The 20,556-nt window shown below is 59.8% G+C and overlaps 2 protein-coding genes across 2 annotated transcripts; one reads left to right on the top strand and one right to left on the bottom strand.

The window, feature by feature from the left end:
- Positions 1-4: 4 nt before the first annotated feature.
- SLS55_006849 (uncharacterized protein) lies at positions 5-3,010 on the bottom strand (the record flags this gene model as incomplete). The annotated part of the gene is made up of 2 exons (XM_066778278.1): positions 5-2,789; positions 2,865-3,010. The coding sequence occupies 2 exons, from the start codon at positions 3,008-3,010 to the stop codon at positions 5-7; spliced, it is 2,931 nt and encodes a 976-aa protein (XP_066630715.1).
- Positions 3,011-6,164: 3,154 nt separating this feature from the next.
- On the top strand, positions 6,165-7,944 carry SLS55_006850 (uncharacterized protein; the record flags this gene model as incomplete). Its single annotated transcript, XM_066778279.1, has 3 exons — positions 6,165-6,567; positions 6,622-6,705; positions 6,758-7,944. 3 exons carry the CDS (start codon positions 6,165-6,167, stop codon positions 7,942-7,944), a joined length of 1,674 nt encoding a protein of 557 aa, XP_066630716.1.
- Positions 7,945-20,556: the final 12,612 nt, after the last annotated feature.

Genomic DNA, 20,556 nt, shown 5'->3' on the forward strand with positions numbered 1-20,556 from the left:
TCGCCTACCCCCCAGCCACAACGGCCAATCCTTCGTAAATTTTTCTCTTGACGGCATAAAAAGTTCCATCAGGCCGTCCTGGTCCCATGACGCCAAACCCACTGCTCTCCACTTCAATCTTGCCTGTCCCACTCTTCCTAACCACCACGGAGCCGTTGATAAGTAGTGTACCCTCACCACGGAACTCTGCCGCAAAGCCTGATGATTGCATAATCTTCCGCAGGTCCGCGAGTCTCAGGTCGCCCACATGCAAAGGCTGAGCGACCGAGCGCGTAGCAGCGGCCATGCTGGCAGGCACGATGTCGAGAATCGGTGTTATGTTGACTTCCTTGCTCCCGTTGTCTTGCTCCGATGCTTCTTGGCTGTCGCCCTTTGCGCCCTTGACCTTCTTCTTGATGCCGCCATCATCGGTTGCTGAGTCGTCGTCCTCTGGAAGGAGCGCTTCCAAACGCCCCGTGATCGCAACGACCCCAAGGCCCTTCACGTTCTGCCAACGCAGACGACGAACGATGCTCTGACTGAGTTTGACCGTCCATGCGTTCGTGTCAACGCTTGCGTCGACCGTGACACCGATTGTTGGCGTGAACACGTCGACTGTGGCCTCTGTTGTATCGGCAGTCGCTGCCTCGATCAGCTTCCGGCAATCTGCTGCCAGCGCCAGCGTCTCCTCCTGCTCACCACCGACGAGGATGAGCTTGCGCGGTCGGATCATGGGTATGAGCAGCTGCAGGCTTCGCTTGTCGTGCAGGCCCGAGAAATCCACAAACGCGATCCTGCACTCGAGTCGTACAGTCTCCTGCGTGAAGATAATCTTGGATGGGCCGGCAACGACTTCCTCAGAAGCCTCGTCTTCAGACTCTCCGGAATCATCGTTTTCGGCCTGCTCGTCATTGGTGACGCTGCCTTGTACAGAGCCGTCCTGGTGTCTGCGGCGTTTCGTTGTGCCGTTCGCCGCCTGCCGTTTGCCTGAACCGGGCTTGCCTGTCTGTTCGTCCCACTTGCGCTTCTGGCCAACGCCCGCATCTTTCTGCACGGCGCCATTCCGCATGTCCTGGCCGTCCACTTCGTCACGCTCCTCTGCCCGAAGGTATTCCTCTGGTCGGATGAGGTCTCCGAATTCGTCTCCGCGCCTTCTCTTCGCAACGTAGGGGAACATCTTTTCTCTGCCCTTTTTGCCCCGGGTGTCGTAATCGTGGACGTTTTTGCGGCGTAGAAGGATGTTGATGCCCAGTTCCGCATCGCTAAGTCCCAGCTTTTGTCGAGCGTGCGTCATGGCTGCCGAAATATTCAACGACTTTCCCTGGTGTTCGGTATCCGATTCTTCCGAGGACTCTGAGGTGGTTGACGAGCGGTCATCGATAACGTCTGCTGCGGTCTCCAGCGAAGTTGCGCCGTCGGGCTGTAGAGTGTTATGCAGTTGACGCTGTTGTGCGAGGTAATGCTGGTACAACGGGATCTCGTTTCCTTCGAGCGGTGTTGCCTGAGGTACATCCACAGTTGCTTCGGCACCGCCAGCCTGCTGCACAGCAGCATCTTCACCAGCCTCGGCGGACTTCGTGGCGCCGCTTCGTTCCGCCCAAAGCTCGTAAAGCAACCTGCCCAGTCCTTTCTTCAGGTCTGAAGATTGTGCAACTCGTTCCGTCAAGACGACAAGATTTCGGCTGTCGGCGGCGAGATTGCGCAGAGCCTCTTTGGAAAAGCCCCATTGCAACGAGACATCGCTTGCCAAGATGACTTTGGGGCCAGTCGTGGAAAGCATGCGACTGACCTGGGATTTGCGTTCTAACAGCCTCACATTTCTGAAGTCGAAGGGCGCATTAGGCTTCTTTGCATCATCCTTCCCGTCTCTTGACCTGCCCTGCTGACCTCTTGTACGTTTGACATCGTCCCCACCCTGGCCACTGCTTGCCACTTCGAACTCGCGCACGATGCCCTCGTCCATCCACTCCAGCATACTCCTTGCGTACCGCATTGTTGCGCCACACGTGCGGCTGGTGAGGTACAAAGGGGCATTGCCAAGCGAATGAGGCTCCGCGGACCAAGCGCTCTCCAGTAGATATGCCAACTCCAAGATGCGGGCACTCGAATCCGAGGGAATCAGGACGGAGCCGCCGTTGGAGACCGTTTCCTTGATCATGTTGAGCAGCAGCTCGTCTCGTTTTTGTCGGCCGCCGGACAGAGCGATACGTTCCGCACCTCTGCTGCTACAGATCATAGCTGTTGGCCGCCGCAATTGCTCGATGACCTCGGCACCGCCGGCACCAGATCCGCCCAGCCAAGCGGCGCCAGAGAGAACATGCTCTCTAGCCTGGTTCCAGTCTACCGCGTACACGACCGACTCCATGCCATGTTGGATATGCCATATTGTGCCGCCCAAAGTATGTCCAGCGCTGTAGGCGGTGATGGTTAGGCCATTGAGGGGCGGAGAGAAGGGCGAGGGCAGTGGTTGATGCGGCTGAGAGTATTTGAGCGGATTGATGAGCGAAAAATAATGAGCGATTTCCTCGGTGGAGGGAGGTTGGAGGAGGATGTTGGGGTGGCTGCCGCCTTGGAGGGCAGGGAATGAATAAGCCGAGTCGGATAGGGCAGCTTCCGGGATGATGGAGGATGCGAGAGGGCTCGAGGAGTAGAGGTCCTGGAGGAGGGTCCGGCCAAGAGATATAACGGGAGTGGTTGCGTAGACGGGAATTCGAGCGAACAGCGGAAAGTGTTTGCAACAATGGGCGAATGCACCAAGGTGGGCGGTTGTTGCGTGGGTGAGCAGAATCACCGAGAGGGTTGGGATTTGCCTGTACGCAGCCGGGTCAGCATTGGATTCGGGTCGATCAACAAAGCATGGCTGCTGCTTGGGGCGCGCGTCCTACCTCTCGAGCTCCTTGAGCTTCTCAGCGTTGAAAGCTTCGTCCCAGCCAACGTCGACCAGGATCTTGATGCCGCCATCAAGCTCGAGCAGGGACTGCGATGCGGCTGAGGTCGACTGCGCGCCCAGAAGGGGAGTGAAGTTGAACATGGCTGCGGCGCGAGGGGTGCGCGGGCACGCGGACTCAGACTATCATGCAATGGGCATAGCAAGGTGGGCGACGCGGTGATGGAGGGGTGCTGGCAAGGCTACTGCTACAGGTGCTGGAGGCCGCGGCGCGCGCGTGCTGATGGTGACGGCAACGCTGGCTTTGGTGTCGCGGCTGCACGTCGCTCGTCGACCGCGTTTCCTGCGGCCCGTGCGCGCCCAGCGCTGCAAACAAGGCAAACACGGTCTCGCCGCGCATCCCCTTTGGGCATAGGCTGTCCTCGAACCATGGGCGCGATGTCATTCTTTGACCATCCTCTAATTCAACCTCCTCTCCCCTCGCTGGCCGTCGAACTGCTGCTGGGCTCGCTCATGCAAGGCCAATTGGATCCCAAATGAGCCGCCCAACAAGTCCAGTTTCACGCAGAGCATCTGGCTGCTCCCCTCCCCCTGGATATTGAGTATTGGTGCTTAAATCCGGCCACGGCCACTGTCGATCAGCCCGGAGCTGACATCCGCATATGAGCGTTGGTGAAGTCTGACATGGGCTATCCATCACTCGGGTTCCACCAGATACGCGACCCCTGATGCGATCCCTCCGTCGGCGTCAAGCTTCGCGTGGCTGCAATAGACCGGCCCTCAGCCTGGTACGGGTCAGTCTGCCGATCTCCATGCTCGCAGCGATTACTTATCCTCCTCTGACGAACGCATCAACATTCTGCCGTCGCTCGCCAAACGATATCCGGTGGTCAGCACCTGCGCCACTTGGCCCCATTTCGCCTGCTCAAATTGGGGGACTGCTGCATTGGAGACGGCCGGACGCGAGCCGGTTACGCTTTCTGGCGGCATGCACAGGGGCTAGTTCCAGACCCGCCGGTCTGGCGTGGTACAGCCAGCGCAGCCAAAATGACGCCGCCGGCCGTTGTCGATACTGCATGCGATCGCGACGATCGTGCCTCGTACTCCTGAATCTATCGCCGAATAAGCTGGCGTCGTGGTACGTGATGGCTTGCTCCGCCGCTTACACCACTTAGGGCGCTCCGTCCAGCCAGGTACCTCTGGACGCCGTGGCCAAGCCTCAATGGCAGCAGGGTGGACTTCGGGACGGGGATTCCCATTGTCCTACCGTCAGCCAGACGCTGCCACGGTCGACCATGCCGCGACCCGTGTCGCAGCTTTGCCAATCTCTCACCGGCCATGCTGCCGCCTGCGAACGCTGCTGAGCCGAGATGCTACAGGTCACATCTCGTCGCCGGCGTGGCTCGCCCATTCGGACCATCCCTGCAGAAGGCATGTGTGGGATCCCCAGAGAGGCTGGTCCGGGCACTACCATCCTCGAGCCCCAGCGTGCTGGACCTCATGCATGCTGCACGGGAAGTCAATCGTGACGTCCAAACACTCCCGCACGCGTTGGCCCTGCCAAGCCCTAAGCATGGGAGGGGAGCGCCTGGCGACGTTCGGTAGGCCGGCCGAGCGAGGTGTGGCGGGAGGCGGTGCCGGCCGTCAGCCCAGCCCGGCCAGGGCAAGAGCCGTTTTTGTGCGACCTTTCGCTTGAACCTGGAGGCTGCAAGGAGTGCTCGGCTAGCAACATCCCCCAAGCCGTGCCACACGAATGGCGGTTGACAGAGCTTGTGCGCAGTGACATTGCTCGCCTCTTGGAGCGGAGCATGCTCCGCCGCCGACCCCGGCCCAGGCACGGCGGACATCTGCAACCTGAGGTCACAACCATGCCTCCGTTTCGACTGCGCCCACGTGCGGACACGGCCTCTCTGCAGCGGCGTTGCCGCATCCGTCTTCACCTGCTCACGGCGCTGCACCACAACGGCGCCGGCGGTGATTTGGAAGAGTCGCGCCGCCAATGGAGCAGCCCCGCCGGCCTCTGTTTCAAGCAAATGCACTAGAGAGGACGGCACGAAGGCTCTCTTCAGCCGGAGCAGCACGGGAGAGCAGGCGAAGTGGTGGGCAAGCACTCTACGCATGTGATATGTGTCTGACAACCATGGCCACAAGTGGACGGCTCACCTCTGGCACGGCAGCCTGTTTTTGGGCCTTCTGGAACGATCCAGGCCGCAAGAAGCCGGGCGTCAATGGGCTACGCTCGCACTAAATAGCAGCGTGCTCGAGGCCGTCGGAGTGGCTTGCGATGCTCGGTCCGGCCGCGTGTCAGCCGACTGCGCTTCACAATCCCATCACACGCCGCGCGCTCCGTCGGCGGCTTGGGCGATCGCGTTCATGTACAGCATCTGGCCAGCCCCCACCCGCGTGGGTTTAGGGCTGCAGTTTGCGGCAAGCGGCGGCGCTGCGAAGTGGCTGGGATTGGCGTGGGTTGCACACGATCTGTTGTCTGCGATGCGGTGCCACGGCGCGGTGCGGCCAAGGGATCCCCAGGATCGGCGCGGGTGCTGCTGCGGGCGCGCGTCAACGACGTTGCGGTGCGCTTAAGGGCGGGCCACGAGCGGATGGTGGCCGCGAGGTCAAGGGACTCGGGCTGGCCCTGACGGGGTTGACGGCGCAAGGATGGCGGCGCAAGTGATCAGCGCGCGGCGGAAAGTTGGCCGGGATGCAGGCGGGTACGCGACGTTAGCCAAAGTCAAAGCGAGGATCGGCTTTTCGACGGCGCCATTCTCGCTGCCCCTCGACGCCCGCCAGCAGCCAGCGCGCCGCCCCCGGCCGCTCCACCCGCACCCACCATGCTCCCTGAGCGCTGCCCTGAGATCGCAAAGATTGGCGATGCCAGCAGGAAAATGCCCTCGTATACCCGCGAACCCCACACCCGCGCCACCAGCCAGCAGACCAGATTGCTCTCCCGGCCAGCCTAGCCGCTTCCATCCCACGGGCTCCCTGCCCGCCAAACACCGCCCCCGCCTCTGTTTCGCCCGCCCATTTATCACTGGCCGCTGATCCGCTCGCGGTAAGCAGCCTGCCGACTCGCGCCCTCGCTCCTCGCTCACGCTCAGTCAGCCCGCCCTCCATCACACTCCTTCGCTCTACATAATCCGGTGCTCGCCGTCCGCCCCGCCCCAAAGCCCAAGCTCCCGCCGCCGCCAGGTGACGCGCCTGAGGGAGCTCGCCTATCGTCTGCGCCAGAAGCCCTGCGTCAGATCGCATATCTGATGCCCCCGTCCTGCCCGTCTCTCCTCCAATTCTCCTCCACAACATGGCTTCCGACATGTTTGGCCCCAACCCCGTGTCCTACGGCCCGCGCTTCAGCATCAGTTCCTCGTCCTCCAGCCAGGCCTCGCCCTCGTCGAGCGAATCCCCGCGGACCACGCCCAGCGTAATAGACTTCCAGTACCTCCCGGACCCCAACTCAATCGACGGCATCGTCCCCAAGATCGAGGAGCTCGACGATGACGACGACACGTCCAAGATCTCTCCCCTCACCGACGAATCCGTGCCCTCTCCGGACCGCATTGTGGTGAAGCGCCCCCGAGGCAGGCCTCGGAAGCACCCCATCGCACAGCCTGCCTCCATCAGCAAGCCGCCCAAGGGCCGCTCCAAAACCGGCTGTATAACGTGCAGGCGCAGGAAGAAGAAGTGTGACGAGACTAAGCCAGCTTGTAAGGATCCCGCCTGATAGCTGTGGCACGGACCATGGTCTAATCTGAACGTAGGCCTGCATTGCCAGAAGAACAACGTCCACTGCGAGGGCTACCCGCCCAAGGAGTTCTGGAAGAGCGGAAGGCAGCGGTCTATTGGTACAGTATACAGACCACGGTCAATGATGCCGCGTACTGATGATTGCAACAGTCACCCGCAGACACAGCTCCGTGTCCGTGAATTTGCCCGTGCTCATCGACGGAATTGAGACCGACATTGACCGCAAGTTCCTGGACCACTTCCACTTCAACGTCAGCCGGGTGCTCAGCCTATTTGACGATGTCGGAGGCAACCCTTTCACCAAGATCTTAATCCCCATGGCCATCAGGCACCGGGGCTTGATGCATTCGCTACTGTGCCTTGCCGGCTCCCACGTTTTATTACGCGAGAAAAAGCCCGAGTACGAGCACAGGCAGGCCTACCATTTCGATAACGCCATCCGGAATCTCCGAACCGACGAGAACATGCAACGGCGGTTCTCCGGTGATGACACGGCCGTTATCGATGACCCGACGGTCGCGCAGACGCTGATCCTCTGCCTCAAGTCCGTTACTGCCGGAGAGACGGATGGTTCCTACCGCGCCCACATGGATGCCGCGAGACATTTGATCCAGAACCAGGAGTCGCCCAACAAGGAATTCCAAGCCTTCCTGGTCGAGTTTTTCGTTTACCACGACGTAGCCAATTCCGTGACGGCCACCGACCGGAGAAGTATTCTTATGATGGATGACTTCCACCTGCCGGAGTACATGATCCAACCGGAAGCGGCCACTCTCCTCGGCGTCGTGGATGGTCTGTTCCGGATCATTTCTAACATTAGGAAATTGCGCGATAAGATCAGAGCCAAGAAGGTGCAAGGCGTCAACCCGCCCGTGGATTACGAGATTCTCAACGACGCCGTCTCCATTGACCAGGATCTCCGCGAGTGGAAGTGCCAACAGGAGGACGAGTATCGTTACTACACGTCTATGCTGTACCAAGCATGCACTTGGATCTACCTCCACCGGACCATCAAGCCTTCCAGGCCGGACCCCGCCCTGCACGAGGCCGTTAATAAGGGTCTCGAATACCTCGAGAAACTGCCCCCGACATCAAATACGCAAAGCGTCCTTCTCATGCCGCTGTTCCTCTTGGGCTGTGCCGCGTTCGAAGAGCACCAGCGCACCCCCATCAGCGAGGGCCTCGACAAGCTGCAAGCCTACTCGCACCTCGGCAACATCAAGTACGCACGCGAAGTGGTGCATACGGTGTGGGAAATGATGGACTCGGGCAACGAGGACTCGTGGGACTGGGAGACTATCATCGTCAACAAGGGTTGGGACTTCCTGATCACTTGATCCACCCTTGCCTCTCGGTTGACTGGGGGTGGGTATAGACCCCGGAAGGTTTTCGGTGATAGTTTCCGTTCACGAAGCGTGGTCCGGCTCATCATCATCATCACCGTCCCTCCCCACCCTTCTTCGCAAATTAGCGTTTCGAGGCCTTGTTGCCATTTCGCATCACGTGGTTATCATGTTATCGGTTCGGTTGGAATTTGGCGGGCGCGCGTGCAGGTTCTGGGTCTGGTTTTCCGATTTCCGTTACAAATGCGGGTGGTAGGCGGGAATCCTGGGCGTTCTATACCACCGAGAGTTTCGCCGGTGCGGGATGCATGCGGGCGGGGATTCTTTGCTGTTATCTCTTTGTTTTTCTTTGCTTTGGCTATTGGATACCATCGTCGGGTAGGGATGAAGATAGTTGATTTCCCCTGTCTTTTTTTTTTTCTCTTTCCTTTCCGCACACACATACGGTTTTGTTTGGGGGTTCGGCAAAGTTGATCTGGCGGTTTCCCGGTTTCCCTTGTTTTGGTTGGTTCGCAAACCGGCCAGCAAGCACGCTTGGTCCTTCTTCTCCTTTGCATTTTTTGGGCGCAGTCGTCGGCGGACAAATATCACATTACCCCGGATACGGTTACCAATACAAATCATCAGGGGTGGGTGGAGGGAGGTTCTTGATCACACATGGGCGGCTTTTTAGTATCTGTTCGGGTTTCACTGAGGTGGATGAGAGAGGGGGCACAGGCTTGATGCCGCAATAGTTGGATGACGATGGATGATGGAAGAAGAAGAAGAACAGCAAAAACAAAATCATTCCGCTTACATATCCCGTCCGTCCACTACCTGATCTGATTCCGCGACCCGTCGGCCTTTTTTTCTGTACACCTTTGTCACACCACTTACCCCCTTCTTCTTCTTCTGCAGAGCAAGCACTACATACGCACCACTGGCTTTTTATTGGCTTATACGTTTTTCGCTGCGCTGGACGCATCGTCGTTTTGTAAACATTTCCTCTTTAACTTCCCTCCCCATACCCCTTTCCTGCCTTCTGTACTTAATTTCTGGTTGCCAAGCTGCGCGGACGATTGTGAGCTTGGGAAAGGTGTTGTCGTTTAGATCTGGTCGGCGCGCGGAGCACGTACGTACGTACATACATCCATCCATCCATCCACCCCTCCATCAAACTTCCCGCGGGGGCCACGCGGCAGCAAAGCACAAACACATGCAAGCAAAGCGGGCGGGCGTGGGTGGGTGGTGCCGGACAGCAGACCGAGCCGCCGAAGATAATAATAAAAACATTCACGGTCATTTCCCATTTTTGTTTTGCAGAGAGAGAGTTTTCGCGGCCACCAGCCTAGTAGTCGGTCAAAGTTCAACAACAGAGAGAGAGAGCAAGAGCGTTTGGAGGCGTTTTGTGTGGGCGCCGCGCGCGTCGTTGTTGCAGGCAAGTTACCCGAGAGTCTAAACGCCGCCCTGCCTTGCCTGCCTTGTAACCCTGCCTGGGGGGAACCGCGTCAAAGCTCTGAGAGCCCTGGCTGGCTGGCTGGCTGGGTATATACTTTTTCTTTTTTTTTTTTTTGGCGCTGTGTGTCGGGGGCCTTGGCGTGGATGATCATCTTGGTTTTTTTGATTTGATTTGCTTGGACGAGGGGGGTGGAACGTAGGGAGGGAGGGAGCACAGGAGGGAGGGAGCAGGGATTGCGCGCACCGCTAGCATGGTATGTAGACAGCCAGCCAGCCAGGTGTGCCAGGTCAGGTCAGACAGAACCGGGCAACCCGGGCGCATCCAACCAGCCAGCCAGCCAGCCAGCCCGCGAAAGGGATGGAAAAGAAGTAAAGGCGGCGAAACGGCAAGTCACCGTGAGGGTCGCAGGTGTGCACCTGCATGGGGGGTGTGGGTTTGGGCTGCTGCTTCGTTCTTTGCTTTTGTTTTTTTTGTTCGACATCTTTTTTTTCTCGACTACGTACATGCACACTACTGTAAAAGCCGGGGTAAAGAAGTAGTAGTGAGTGCAGGTGCTCCATAAAAGCAAAAGCCCAAGCATGCCCCCGATACGTGTAGGTTGTTGCTGTCGGGCAGCAGCAGCAGCAGCAGCGGGAGATAAAACGCCTAAACCCGCTTCTTTCTGACTTGAAAAAGCGATGTCTTCCCTTTGCGGTATTGCAGGTACTACACGCTGCTCGGTTGTACCTACGGCCCGCGTGGCGGCAGCGCGAGCGCGGGGGTGCCATGGTGCTACCCAGCTAGCCATTTGCTTGGCGTTGTCTCACCAACAACCACCACACTGCAACTGCACACCACATGGCTTCCTTCATCATCACCACGTGCGGATGGGAGAGAAAACAGATACGAGGGCGGGAATGGCTCCGCCCGCCGCCGCCGCCGTCACCGTCACGGTCACCATCGCCGTCTCGCCACATCTCTTGTGTCTTGAGTTGATGATGGATGCGGGTGGAACGGCGCGGGGGATCGCGCGCACGCGCGCGCGGTGCCGCTGCCGCCGTTGATAGTAATGCCGATGAATGATGATCGTTCACTTGATCGCAATGGAATTCTCCGCTTTCTTCCCTTCCACATCCCCTCGCCCCCCCTCCCCCTCTTCTTCGTGTCAAGGAGGAGTCGGTGATCGGTGTTATTGTTGTTATTGTTATTTTTTCCCGCATTGGTCTATACCCGCCGCGCCGGTACGAACGACGGCGCGCATTGTGACTTATGACGACGACGATGATGGACGATTGTCATTTAGTGGAGAGTGCCCGCCCGGCGGACGGGACGCAAGCCGGACGGACGTTGCCTGTTGGAGTGGGCCGGGCGATGGGCATTGTGTGTGAAGGAGGCGCGTGTGTTGTTGGGCAACGGAGACGGGGGGGAGGAGAGACACGCATGAAGAGGCGCAGGAGAAAGGCCGACGCCGAACGTGGACGACGCGAGAGAGAAGCGCAGAGAGAGGGAGAAAACGTGAGAATGGGGGCCGGCCGGTGGGAGAAGAAGCTCAGAGGCACGGGGAGCGCGCGGCAACGACAGCATATCGTCGGAACCGCAGCATGATGGCGATGACGACGACGGTGGTGGATCTGCCGCAGCTCTCTCTTTCTCTCTTCTTTCCTTGAGCGACGCGAACCGAAGCGATGCGATTCTCACACATCATCCCTCTCAATGCCCCGCCCGCGCGCGCGCCCCATCGTCCCATCCGCCCCAAGAATCCCGTCCCGTCCCAAAAGGGGATCGGCCTCGGGAGTGCGGCGTTGCTTCGCTGCAATTTCACGACAACCCTCCCCTCCCCCCTCCCCAACGCAACGGTTGAATTTTGATGATAGCAATGCCCGCACGCTCCTCCTCCGCCGCCCCGGTCCCCGCTCCGTGGTCATTGGGATGGGAGGGGCCCATGCGTTTCATCTAGTGTTCCTGCTGCTGCAACCGGGCACGTACGCGGGCAACGGGGCATTTATTTGTATAGGCAGTATTCTTGTTGGTCAGCGGCGCAGAATGCTTGTTCGTGTCGTATCATCGGAGGATTTTTCCGTCATCGCGTGCCCTGCATCTGCCCTCTTTTTCAGTCTAGCTTCTTAGACCCGGAATCCTTCTCTGCCAAACGCCTCCGGATATGAAGAAGGAACAGAGAGGGTCACGCTTCGTGTCTGTCGCGATGGTGAGGGAGCTGTGGCTTGCTTCCAGGGGCGCAGTCGATCGTCCGTTGACTGTCGCCTTGCTTGATCGGGGACGATGGGCCGCCTGGAAGACGGACCTCGGGGTAACTATGCGATTACGGGCATTTTTGACTGCCGTGAATGGACACGACCATAGCAGAGACCAGAGAGCTAAGCGGATCAGCCGGATGAGTCTGGACATAGGCCGCGCCGGGCCGGCCGAACCCACATCATCATCGTCGTGCTCGTCATGGTCGGGTACGGGTGCGGATGCCGTGATGGGCCAGGAGTTCGTTGGGCGGCTATCACCACCGTCACCTGTTTGATTGATGCCTTGCCGCTCTATTTTTCCCTGCTCTTTGATCAGCCCGTCCTTCCGGCTGGCTGCTGCGCTGCTCCGGGTCCACAGACGCGCGGGCGAGGGAGAGCGGCATCGAGCGTGCATAAGCGTTGATGGGGCCCGGGGCTGCGCCAAACGACGGACCCATCAGGGCACACCTGTTGCACCCTGGGAGGGGAAGAAGGCGGCGCGACGGCTGCTACGACGACGACGTATCTCTTCCTCCTCTCCCCTTCACGGCTCCGTCGTGTCGAGGATTTGCCTTTGCCGATCGCCAGTGCTCCCTTTCTCCTGCATTATCAAATCAGGCAGGCCCACTTGCCCTCTCCGTCTCCTCTGCTGGCCTGGTTTCTTGCATCTCAGTCATTGATCAATCACAGGCCGTCCCTGGGCCCCTTCCCCTCCCGTGCTGCATCCTGCGTACCCTGTCGTTCCCAGCTGAAGCTGCAATGCGGCGCCGGCGTCTCGATCAACCGCATCCCTCTGCCGCGCGATCGGCCCAAAGCGTCCACGGAGCGACAGCGCGATTGTTCCTTCAGGGCGCGGTGGAGAGGGGTGACTGCTCGGGCGTGCAGTGCGCGCGGCTAGAACAAGCGCGACTATCGAAGCACTGACTTGGCGGCAGGGCGGCAGGAATCATGGGAATTAGGGACCGTGGCAGCGGCAGGCGGGCGCGAGGGAGCGGGCGACCAAAGCTTTCTGGCACCTCAGCCGCCCGCGTCCGCCCGCCCGTCCGTCCGCGTGTCCGCGTCCTGGACCAAACTTCCCTTAACCTTCTTTTACCCCTTCACGTCTTTCCCCACAGGGACCCTGCTCGGCCGATGGCTGTCGCTCACTACGTTGTTTTTTGTGGCTCGCGGGCCCGTCTCCTCGGATTGAGTGGGCATCGCGGCCTTTTAGATTGCGGCACACGAACATACACGTAGGCCGCCGTGGCTCTGCGCCGCTCGACAGCGAATCGTCGCGAGCGCTTTTCGCCCGGCCAGTGAGATCTCCTGTGCGACGGTCGGCGGATTTGTCTAATCATCTCATCAAGCAACTCGGCCTTTCCATGGTAGGTAAGCATGGGTGATCGTGGTTTGACCCACGGGCAGCGAAAGCCGGCGCGGGCACGGCAGCCCAACGCACCGTCGGCGGCGCGTGGGCATGGCAGATGCGCCGAATCCGCCCGGCGCAGGCTCGCAGCAGCACGGCCGACCAGGCAGACGGACGGGCAGCCAGCAGCCAGGCCAGACGACAACGGTGCGAAATTATCGGGGAGTGGGCACCGCAGGCGCGCCAGGAAGATCGACCGGGACAACCCTTTGGAAAATGACAAGGCGGACCCCGGCGCGCTGGGAAGTGGTTGATGCAGGACACACGCGCCGCCATGCGCGCCCCCCGGCAGACCCGCCGCTGCGACCTCTGTGGCTCCGTCGCTCGAGGCCCGAAGCGGGGGCCGCCGACTTCTTCATCAACCGAAGCCTCTCCCCATCGAGCAGCAGCGTCGCAGAGCTGAGCTCGCAGCTGGCTAGCTGAGCCCAGCCTTCGCGGCTGGCTGGATTCCGGGGGCCGCAGCTGGCAGCGCGGCGATCGCCAGCTCTCCAGTGAACCAATCGCGGTCGCTAATGCATGGTGCGCAAGCGTAGGTAGGGGTGCCGAGGGGGGCGTGTGGTTGTTCGCTCTGTCGCGTCGGCGCTCTGTTTCGTCGGCTGCCTGGGCCGGGCTGGCTGGCTGACGGAGGGACTGGCCGGGTGAGGAGTGTTGTAATCGGGCCATCATCCTCCAGCGTCGTTGTGGCTTTGCTGTGCTCTGGCTTCTTCTGTGCTTTGCCGCTGCCGCAACGGAAGGAGCTGGCTGCCGAGCTGCCTCCTGCTCCTTCCTCCCTTCGTGCTCGCGCGCACACAGACTCTCCACCGGCGGCGACGCTGCCGCAACCGTCCAAGGCGCCTCCTGCTGGCCCCCGCGCCTTTGCGTCTTCGCGCCTCGCGCCTGCGCCCGCGGCTGTGCTTTCGCTCGCGGCCACTAAGGCCCGCCTTCCGCGCCGTACGTGTGCCAATTTGGACCGACGTTCAGGCCTTCAGCTGAGCTCTGTCGTCTGCCTGCCAAGAACAGCAAGCTTTGCGGGTTGCTTGCTTGCTTTTGTGCTGCCATCTATCCGAGGACTGACTACCGCGCGTCTGTCCTGCGCTTCCTCTTGCATCTCCCGTCCGCTTCGGGCATCTCATCCGCCGCCCGCCCACCGTGGCCCCTGCGTACGTGAGCCCCGACCCCCTCCCTCCCCACTTCCAGCGGTGCATCGAAACATCGCTTCTGCTGTCCTGCTGCTGCGCCGCACACTCGCCTCTATTCCTCTGGCGCAACGCAACTTCTGTTCTTTTCGGCCAAAGGCAGCTAGCCCCGGTCCCTGCTCCGGCCGTGGACCGACCATCCCCACCTGCCTGCCGGCCGGCCGGTTTGGCTCGCCGTGCTGCCTGCCCCGGCCCGCTGTCTTACGATGATCGATCGCGGCGATGAGCCGGAGTCGTAGCGGTGGCAGTGGTGGTGCCCGCGGAGAACGCTGCCAATACGCAGAAACGCAGGGCAAAGCGAGGAAAGGATGGAACGTCATGGTGGTGCCTGATCCCGTCTTGGCTTCCATGCGTGCCACGCGCCTCGTGGAAGCCACCTTGGTCGATGCCCTACCGCTCTCCTTCTTAGGCTATTGCTATGCCGACGTATTGGCTATCTTCGGCATCTTCGGCATGTTTGCCATCGGGCCCAGGGTCCGTTGCCGTGGGCGTGCTATCGACTTCCCGAACGGGGTGCCTGTCGACTATCGAAGTTCTTTTATTATCTGCGGGAGAAGAGCTCACGTAGTACAGACGCGGGGTCCAGGCCGCCGCCTCCCCGCAACCATTGCCCGCTTCGCTGCCGGTCTCCTCCCCCTTTCTTTGATCCTGCTGCTGTGTAACCACCGGGACCCTGTAGTTGATCGCCTCCATGTACGCGGCGTGCTGCACCGACTGCACCGCATTCACGAATGGGCTAGGTCTTGGGGACGCAGTCGCCGCCGCCACTGTCGTCGGCTGCTTTCCACATATCTCTCTCTCTCTCTCTCTCCCTCGCTCTCGCATGATGGCTTGCCTTTTTTTCTGCGGGCAACGCAGAAGACAGCGGACATCTCAACGGCGAGCCTTAACGCACTAAGGGAAACCGACAAGGCTCGGCTCGATCAGGCATCCCGGGGAGCCGCGCCTGTGCCCCCCTCCTCTATCCCCCACACTACATGACTCCCGCATCACGCAGTAGTCCCCATCACCCGCCGATTTTCTTGGGCTTGCAGGAGCGATCCCCGCGTCGGGGTCGGGAGGAGGAAGAAAAGGTGGTGTGCTTCGTCGCGTGGCAGAAAGAGGGACGATCTCTCCCGTTGCTCCGATCCAGATCATTGACAAGTTAGGGAAACCCTGTCCATCTAATCATGCTTGGCCGTCGACCCCGGGGCGAACGAACGCACGCCACGCCACGCGCTATGTACCTTATGCCGTGGCTTGTTCTTTTGGTAAGTTAAGCGGCCGCGCCGCAGATCTCACGGCTGAGAATACACAAGGTGAAACGGTTGAGGGAGGCGTCTGTGCGTGTTAGGTCGTTACGCGTATGTAGGGGCATTGTAAGTATGTATGTAGGCGGTGCCTGCGAGTCAAGAACAACCGGGTGGTGGACGGATGGGACAGCAGTGCCTACTGCAGCGTGACGAGGCATGGGGAGGGGGGAAAAAACGTGCACGCTGCACTCGGTCATCTTGCCCTGCAGTCGGTCAGTCACTCTTCTCGACTTCATGTGTCTCAGTCTCCCATCCAGCTTTTTTTTTCTTTTCTTTTTTTTTTTTCCTCCGTCGTCCGCGATTCAGATCCGTCCCGCCCTGCAACGTGGTTGTCGTCATCGAGCTATCCGTCGCCATCCCGTTCGTTCGTGGGGGGGCGAGTGGGGACCCCACTCCACCCACCACGGCAGCAGACGGCCCACGAACTTGACTCGGGCGTGGAGTGACGACGACGACGAAAAAGCTCGGCGCGGCCTGCCCGAACGGAAGCAGAACAACAGAAAAGACTAGGCGGGTATTATCACTGGCCACACTCGGAGGCCAAATGAGAAAGCACTGTACTTGCTTGCTATCCACTCCCTCCAAACACCGCTTCAATTCTTTTCCCCCCGCCGTGCAAGAGAGAAAGGCATGTACAACGTCATAGAACCGAGACAGCGATGGGACGGATGTTGCGTCGTTCGGCATTTCGAGTTGGGCTCGGGAAGTGCCTGCCGAGGATCCATCCCATGCCATCCAGCCAACTAACTAAGCACAACGTCTTCCGCCCTGCTTTCCGCGCCGCTGACCGGTCAAAAGATACTGCACGTCGGAACCGCACCACCACATCCATCCACGTCTCCTTGTCTCGCCTCATCAGCCTCGCCCGCCGGGCTGTAGCAGTTTGCCTCGGTCTGTTTGGCCGTCTTCGAGCCACCTGCCCTCCATGCGACTTGCTTGCTTGCCCCGGGGGAATTAAAGCCACGTGCGGGCCACTGAAAGGCTAGAAGGAGGCGAAGAGAGAGAGCAACATTGCCGAACGCCAGCATGCACGTTTAACTTTTACACTACGTACATACGCCCGCCCTCCCGTCCGCATCATCATCAATCGTTCGTTTCCCACGCTTCGCCTCGCCCCTTCCGTCATCTCCCACTCCCTCCCTCCCGGTGGAACCTTCCGCTAGCGACCGGTTTCCCGTCCAGGTACATCTCCCGCTGCAGCGCGCTGAGTCGTGTTGCTCGCTGAATGATTCATGTACGTGGACGGGGGGGCAACGCAACGCAACGCAACGCGGCGCACGCGGGCAAATCTTCTTGTTCGCCGCACGCACGCACGCACGCGCGCACGGCTGGTGCCACGATTGTCTTGTCGGTTGCACGTACGTCGCCAGGGAGGGGGGGAGGGGTTGGGGTGGTGCTGTGTGTGCTGCGTGCACGCGGCGTGCTACGGGCAACGACGTCTTCAACGCACGAAAGAGCGCATGTGCTCCACTTGCATTCAGGAACCAAGGGCGGGCGGGCCGTGTATGTATGCACCAGCAAGTGTTGGGACCGGATGCATTGTTGCATCGATGAAGCAGGTTCCTGTGTTGCGGAGAGTATGAGGCGTGCAGTGCAGCCCGTCGGACGGTCGTGCAACGGGTTTAACTCATCACTGTCCGTTCCATCTCGCACTGGGCTGAAGGATGGTGGTGGGAAGGTCGAAGAGAAAAAAGAGTGGACGGACGTAGACGTGTGGTTCGAAGGAGCATGATAACTTTCCAAAAAGCATCGTCACCCAGACACCACATCCTACCACAAGCGCTCTACCATCTCCCCTATCTCCCATTCCCCAGCCACCAGCCTTCGTCATCGCCTGTTGTTGAAAGAAGAAGAGAAAGAAAAAACTCGGAGCATTCGTGCGTCATAATTCCCCTCCTCTGACCGGTCAGATCCTCAATCCCCACATTAAACCCGGCAAGGCGGGAAGGGACGACGACGCATTGACTCTCTCTCTCTTGCACAGTGAAACGAGGAGAAGAAGGAAAAAAAAGAAAGACGGATCGAGCCGTTGGATCGCGCGTCTCGGTCTCGAAGCGAGGAAGGATTCGTACGTAGCGAGATGGAAGAGCGATGAGAAAAGAAAGAGCAGTAAATGCCCGACATGTCCCAACAGCTTCCTCCCCCCATCCTGGCTGGTGGTTCCCGCTTTAGCGCAATCTCGATCCGATTCCTGCTTATCTTAGCGTCTGTTTCTGTTTCGGTGTCTATTCATGTATGTTTGTGTGTGCGTGTGTGAGAGACGAGAGAGACCTAAAATGTAGATAAACAACTAAAGAGCGGTGGTTGCAAGACATTTCCCCCATCACGAGCGCTGGTGCCGTGCTACGTGTTCGCCACCGGCCCGGCCGTCAAACGATGGACTACCCTTGCACTGCGACAAGACCCTTGAGCTTTTTTGTCGCGGGGTGGTTTTGGGGCGGGCAACGGAGTCCTCTCCGATCCGCCCTCCGCCGGCCGGCCGTCGTCTGTGTAACGAGGGTTAAGCGCACTACATGCGAACTAACTGAACTACCACGCGCAACCAGGGTCTCCATATTATTTCCGGTGCCTCCTCTTCTCCCAAGCATATGCCAAGCCCGGCGGCGGGAAAGTACGAGTAATGGATTTCGATACCCAGATTCCCCATCTTAGCAGGGCGAGAAGGCAAAAACTTGATTTCCTTTTTTACCCGCTTGCGCGATGCTCCACATCAGCCACTACTGCCCGGTACCCAAGATCCGTAGTAGTGCTGTATCAGCCACGATGGCTGGGTGGGTGGGGACCGGTTTTATTTAGCGACGACGCGATGGATCTTTGACAGCCAGCCAGCCAGCCAGCAGACCAACGCAGGGTTTGTTAGCTTAGGTTAGGGTGACTGCTTAGCAGCAGCGGCAAAGTCACCATCTCTTCTCTCGTCGACGCTACTCCCAAGCAGCCGGCAGAAAGAGGCGAAAGTCCGCGCGTCGGTTCAGTCAGGCCCAAGCAAAGTGGTTAGCAGCAGAAGCAGCAAAAAGCGCATCAGTAGTAGTCGCCCCAGCCACAAAGGCAATCAATATAACATCCTTCTGGCCCTCGAGAGGCGCCGTCGCGGCGCGTAGGAGCCAATGGAGAAGGGGTACTTACCGCGCACCACCTTCCTCTAACGTGGTGCATCATCGTCACTTCTTCTAAGCCTAGCCTAGCCGCCGCCTTTGCGGCGCGGAGATGGAGTGATTTGGAACGAAACTCGAGTCATGTCGACCCAACCTTTGCTAGCGCGGCTTGCCCAAGCACGGCATTTCCGACGTCAACGATCGCGATCGTGGGAGGCCGTGACGGAGTTTGCGCGCGTGTGGGGCAAGGGTACGATAGTGTTGAGGCAGGGTCGAGTAGTGCGTAGTCTAGCGTGGGGCATCTTTGGTCTATGTCGGGGTCAGCGAAAGGATGGGGGTGGGTGGTGAGGAGGAAAGTGGATGCCCGTTGGGTATCAGGGCATGGAGGAATGGCGCTAGTCGCCGGAAAGGAAGCGAACGAGAAGTAGTAGTACTCGGGTGGTACAAAATGAAACTTCCTCGTTCGATGGCGAGGATGGCAGCGCGTCTTGTAGCTCCATGCGTGAGATGCACATGTGAGCGGCCGCTGCAGTCATGGTCCTCGGTAGGTGATAAGTGGGCGATAGGCTGTAGCTTTGGCCATGGTAAATGTTTTGCGTCTCAGACAGGCGGATGCCGGAACTGACGATGTTGGCTTGCGTACAGCGACAACGGAGGCGTTGCTGGCTGGAGTGTGGCGCCTGGTAGTCTGCCCGTCAACCGGCTTACGCAACAAAGCTCCGTCCGCAGTGGGGCAGTCGAATCCATAGCGTGCGGGATCATGGTCATTAGGTAGACAGACAGACGGAGGAAAGGGTGCATCCCAAGATGCGCTCACCCATGCCCTATACAACGAACTTACGATATCTGACGCCGCGACTTCTCACCCGCCCGGCTCCGGCCATGGTCATTATATCGTTGTGCTGGTAAGTCGACGTCCGCAACGGCCAGCAGGCAGGGTGCAGGCAGCCATTAATATGACGGGGCACACACACCTCTAGTCAGATGACCGCGAGGTGCTGTGAGATGGCCGGCGCCCGTCACAACGCTTCTGTTTTCGGCACACGCAGTGTCACGACGCAATGCGCACACCTCTTCAGGCCCGCCGCAGCATGCAGGGGTGCCTCTGGCCGACGTCAGCCTCGGCGAACGTGGCTGCTGACAGGTGTCGTCGATCGCCGCGGCTTTGGACGGCGAGAGGTGCCGAAAGCAGGTGCAACTCTTGCTGTTTCAGGAGCTCGTTGAACGGTGGCAGCTCCGCAGCACCGCGGCCTTGGTCGTGCTGGCGGAGGGTGCACACAGCAGTCCGGTGCGCTCGGAAGCGGAGACGGGGAGGCGTCGGCGTCGCTGGGCTCCTGCAGGCCCGTGTGGTGTGGCTTTCGCGCATTTCCTTCAGATGACCGGAATGTGCCATCTGGCATGAAAAGGCGATCGCAGAGCTAGGGGCGCGCACGCCCCTCATCTCTCGCAATCCAACCTGTTTGGGCAGCGTGTGCTGGGCAGCCCAATTTCCGACGAAGAGCTGTTTTGGCTTCTGCCTGGGTGTTAGCGGGGTGATTGGTGGTGAGGGGTGGTCAGATGAATTGATCAATCAGGGGAGCAGGCGCGCGGGCGGGGGGCCCTGCGTGCTGCGCGGCGTGGAGTCGAGCGCAAAGGATGCGCCCGAACGCGGGCAGCGCTGCAACGGGCAAGGGCTCGAGATGCGGTTTGCTAGTCTTGTGCGACGCTGGCGAGTGGTGTTGTAGACATCAAATCTCGAAGCGGACGCGGCTGCAGCATGCATGATCGGATGCCCTCATCAGACCGCTTTCTTCCGAGTCGCGAATGCTCGCTGCGCTGCTCCACGATCCTTCGCCGTTTCGCCGAGCCCGTACAGACTATCGCGTGGCAGCCGCTCGATTGGCCGCCGCCGCTCAGCCTTACCAGCCCGCATGCCTGCTGCTGCGCACGCGGGCGCTCTGCGTCTGTGACGGAGCCGCAGCGAGCACATGTCGACTCTGAGGCATGGCGAC

Source organism: Diplodia seriata (assembly GCF_021436955.1).
Source record: "Diplodia seriata strain FDS-637 chromosome Unknown scaffold_7, whole genome shotgun sequence".
NCBI lineage: Eukaryota > Fungi > Ascomycota > Dothideomycetes > Botryosphaeriales > Botryosphaeriaceae > Diplodia > Diplodia seriata.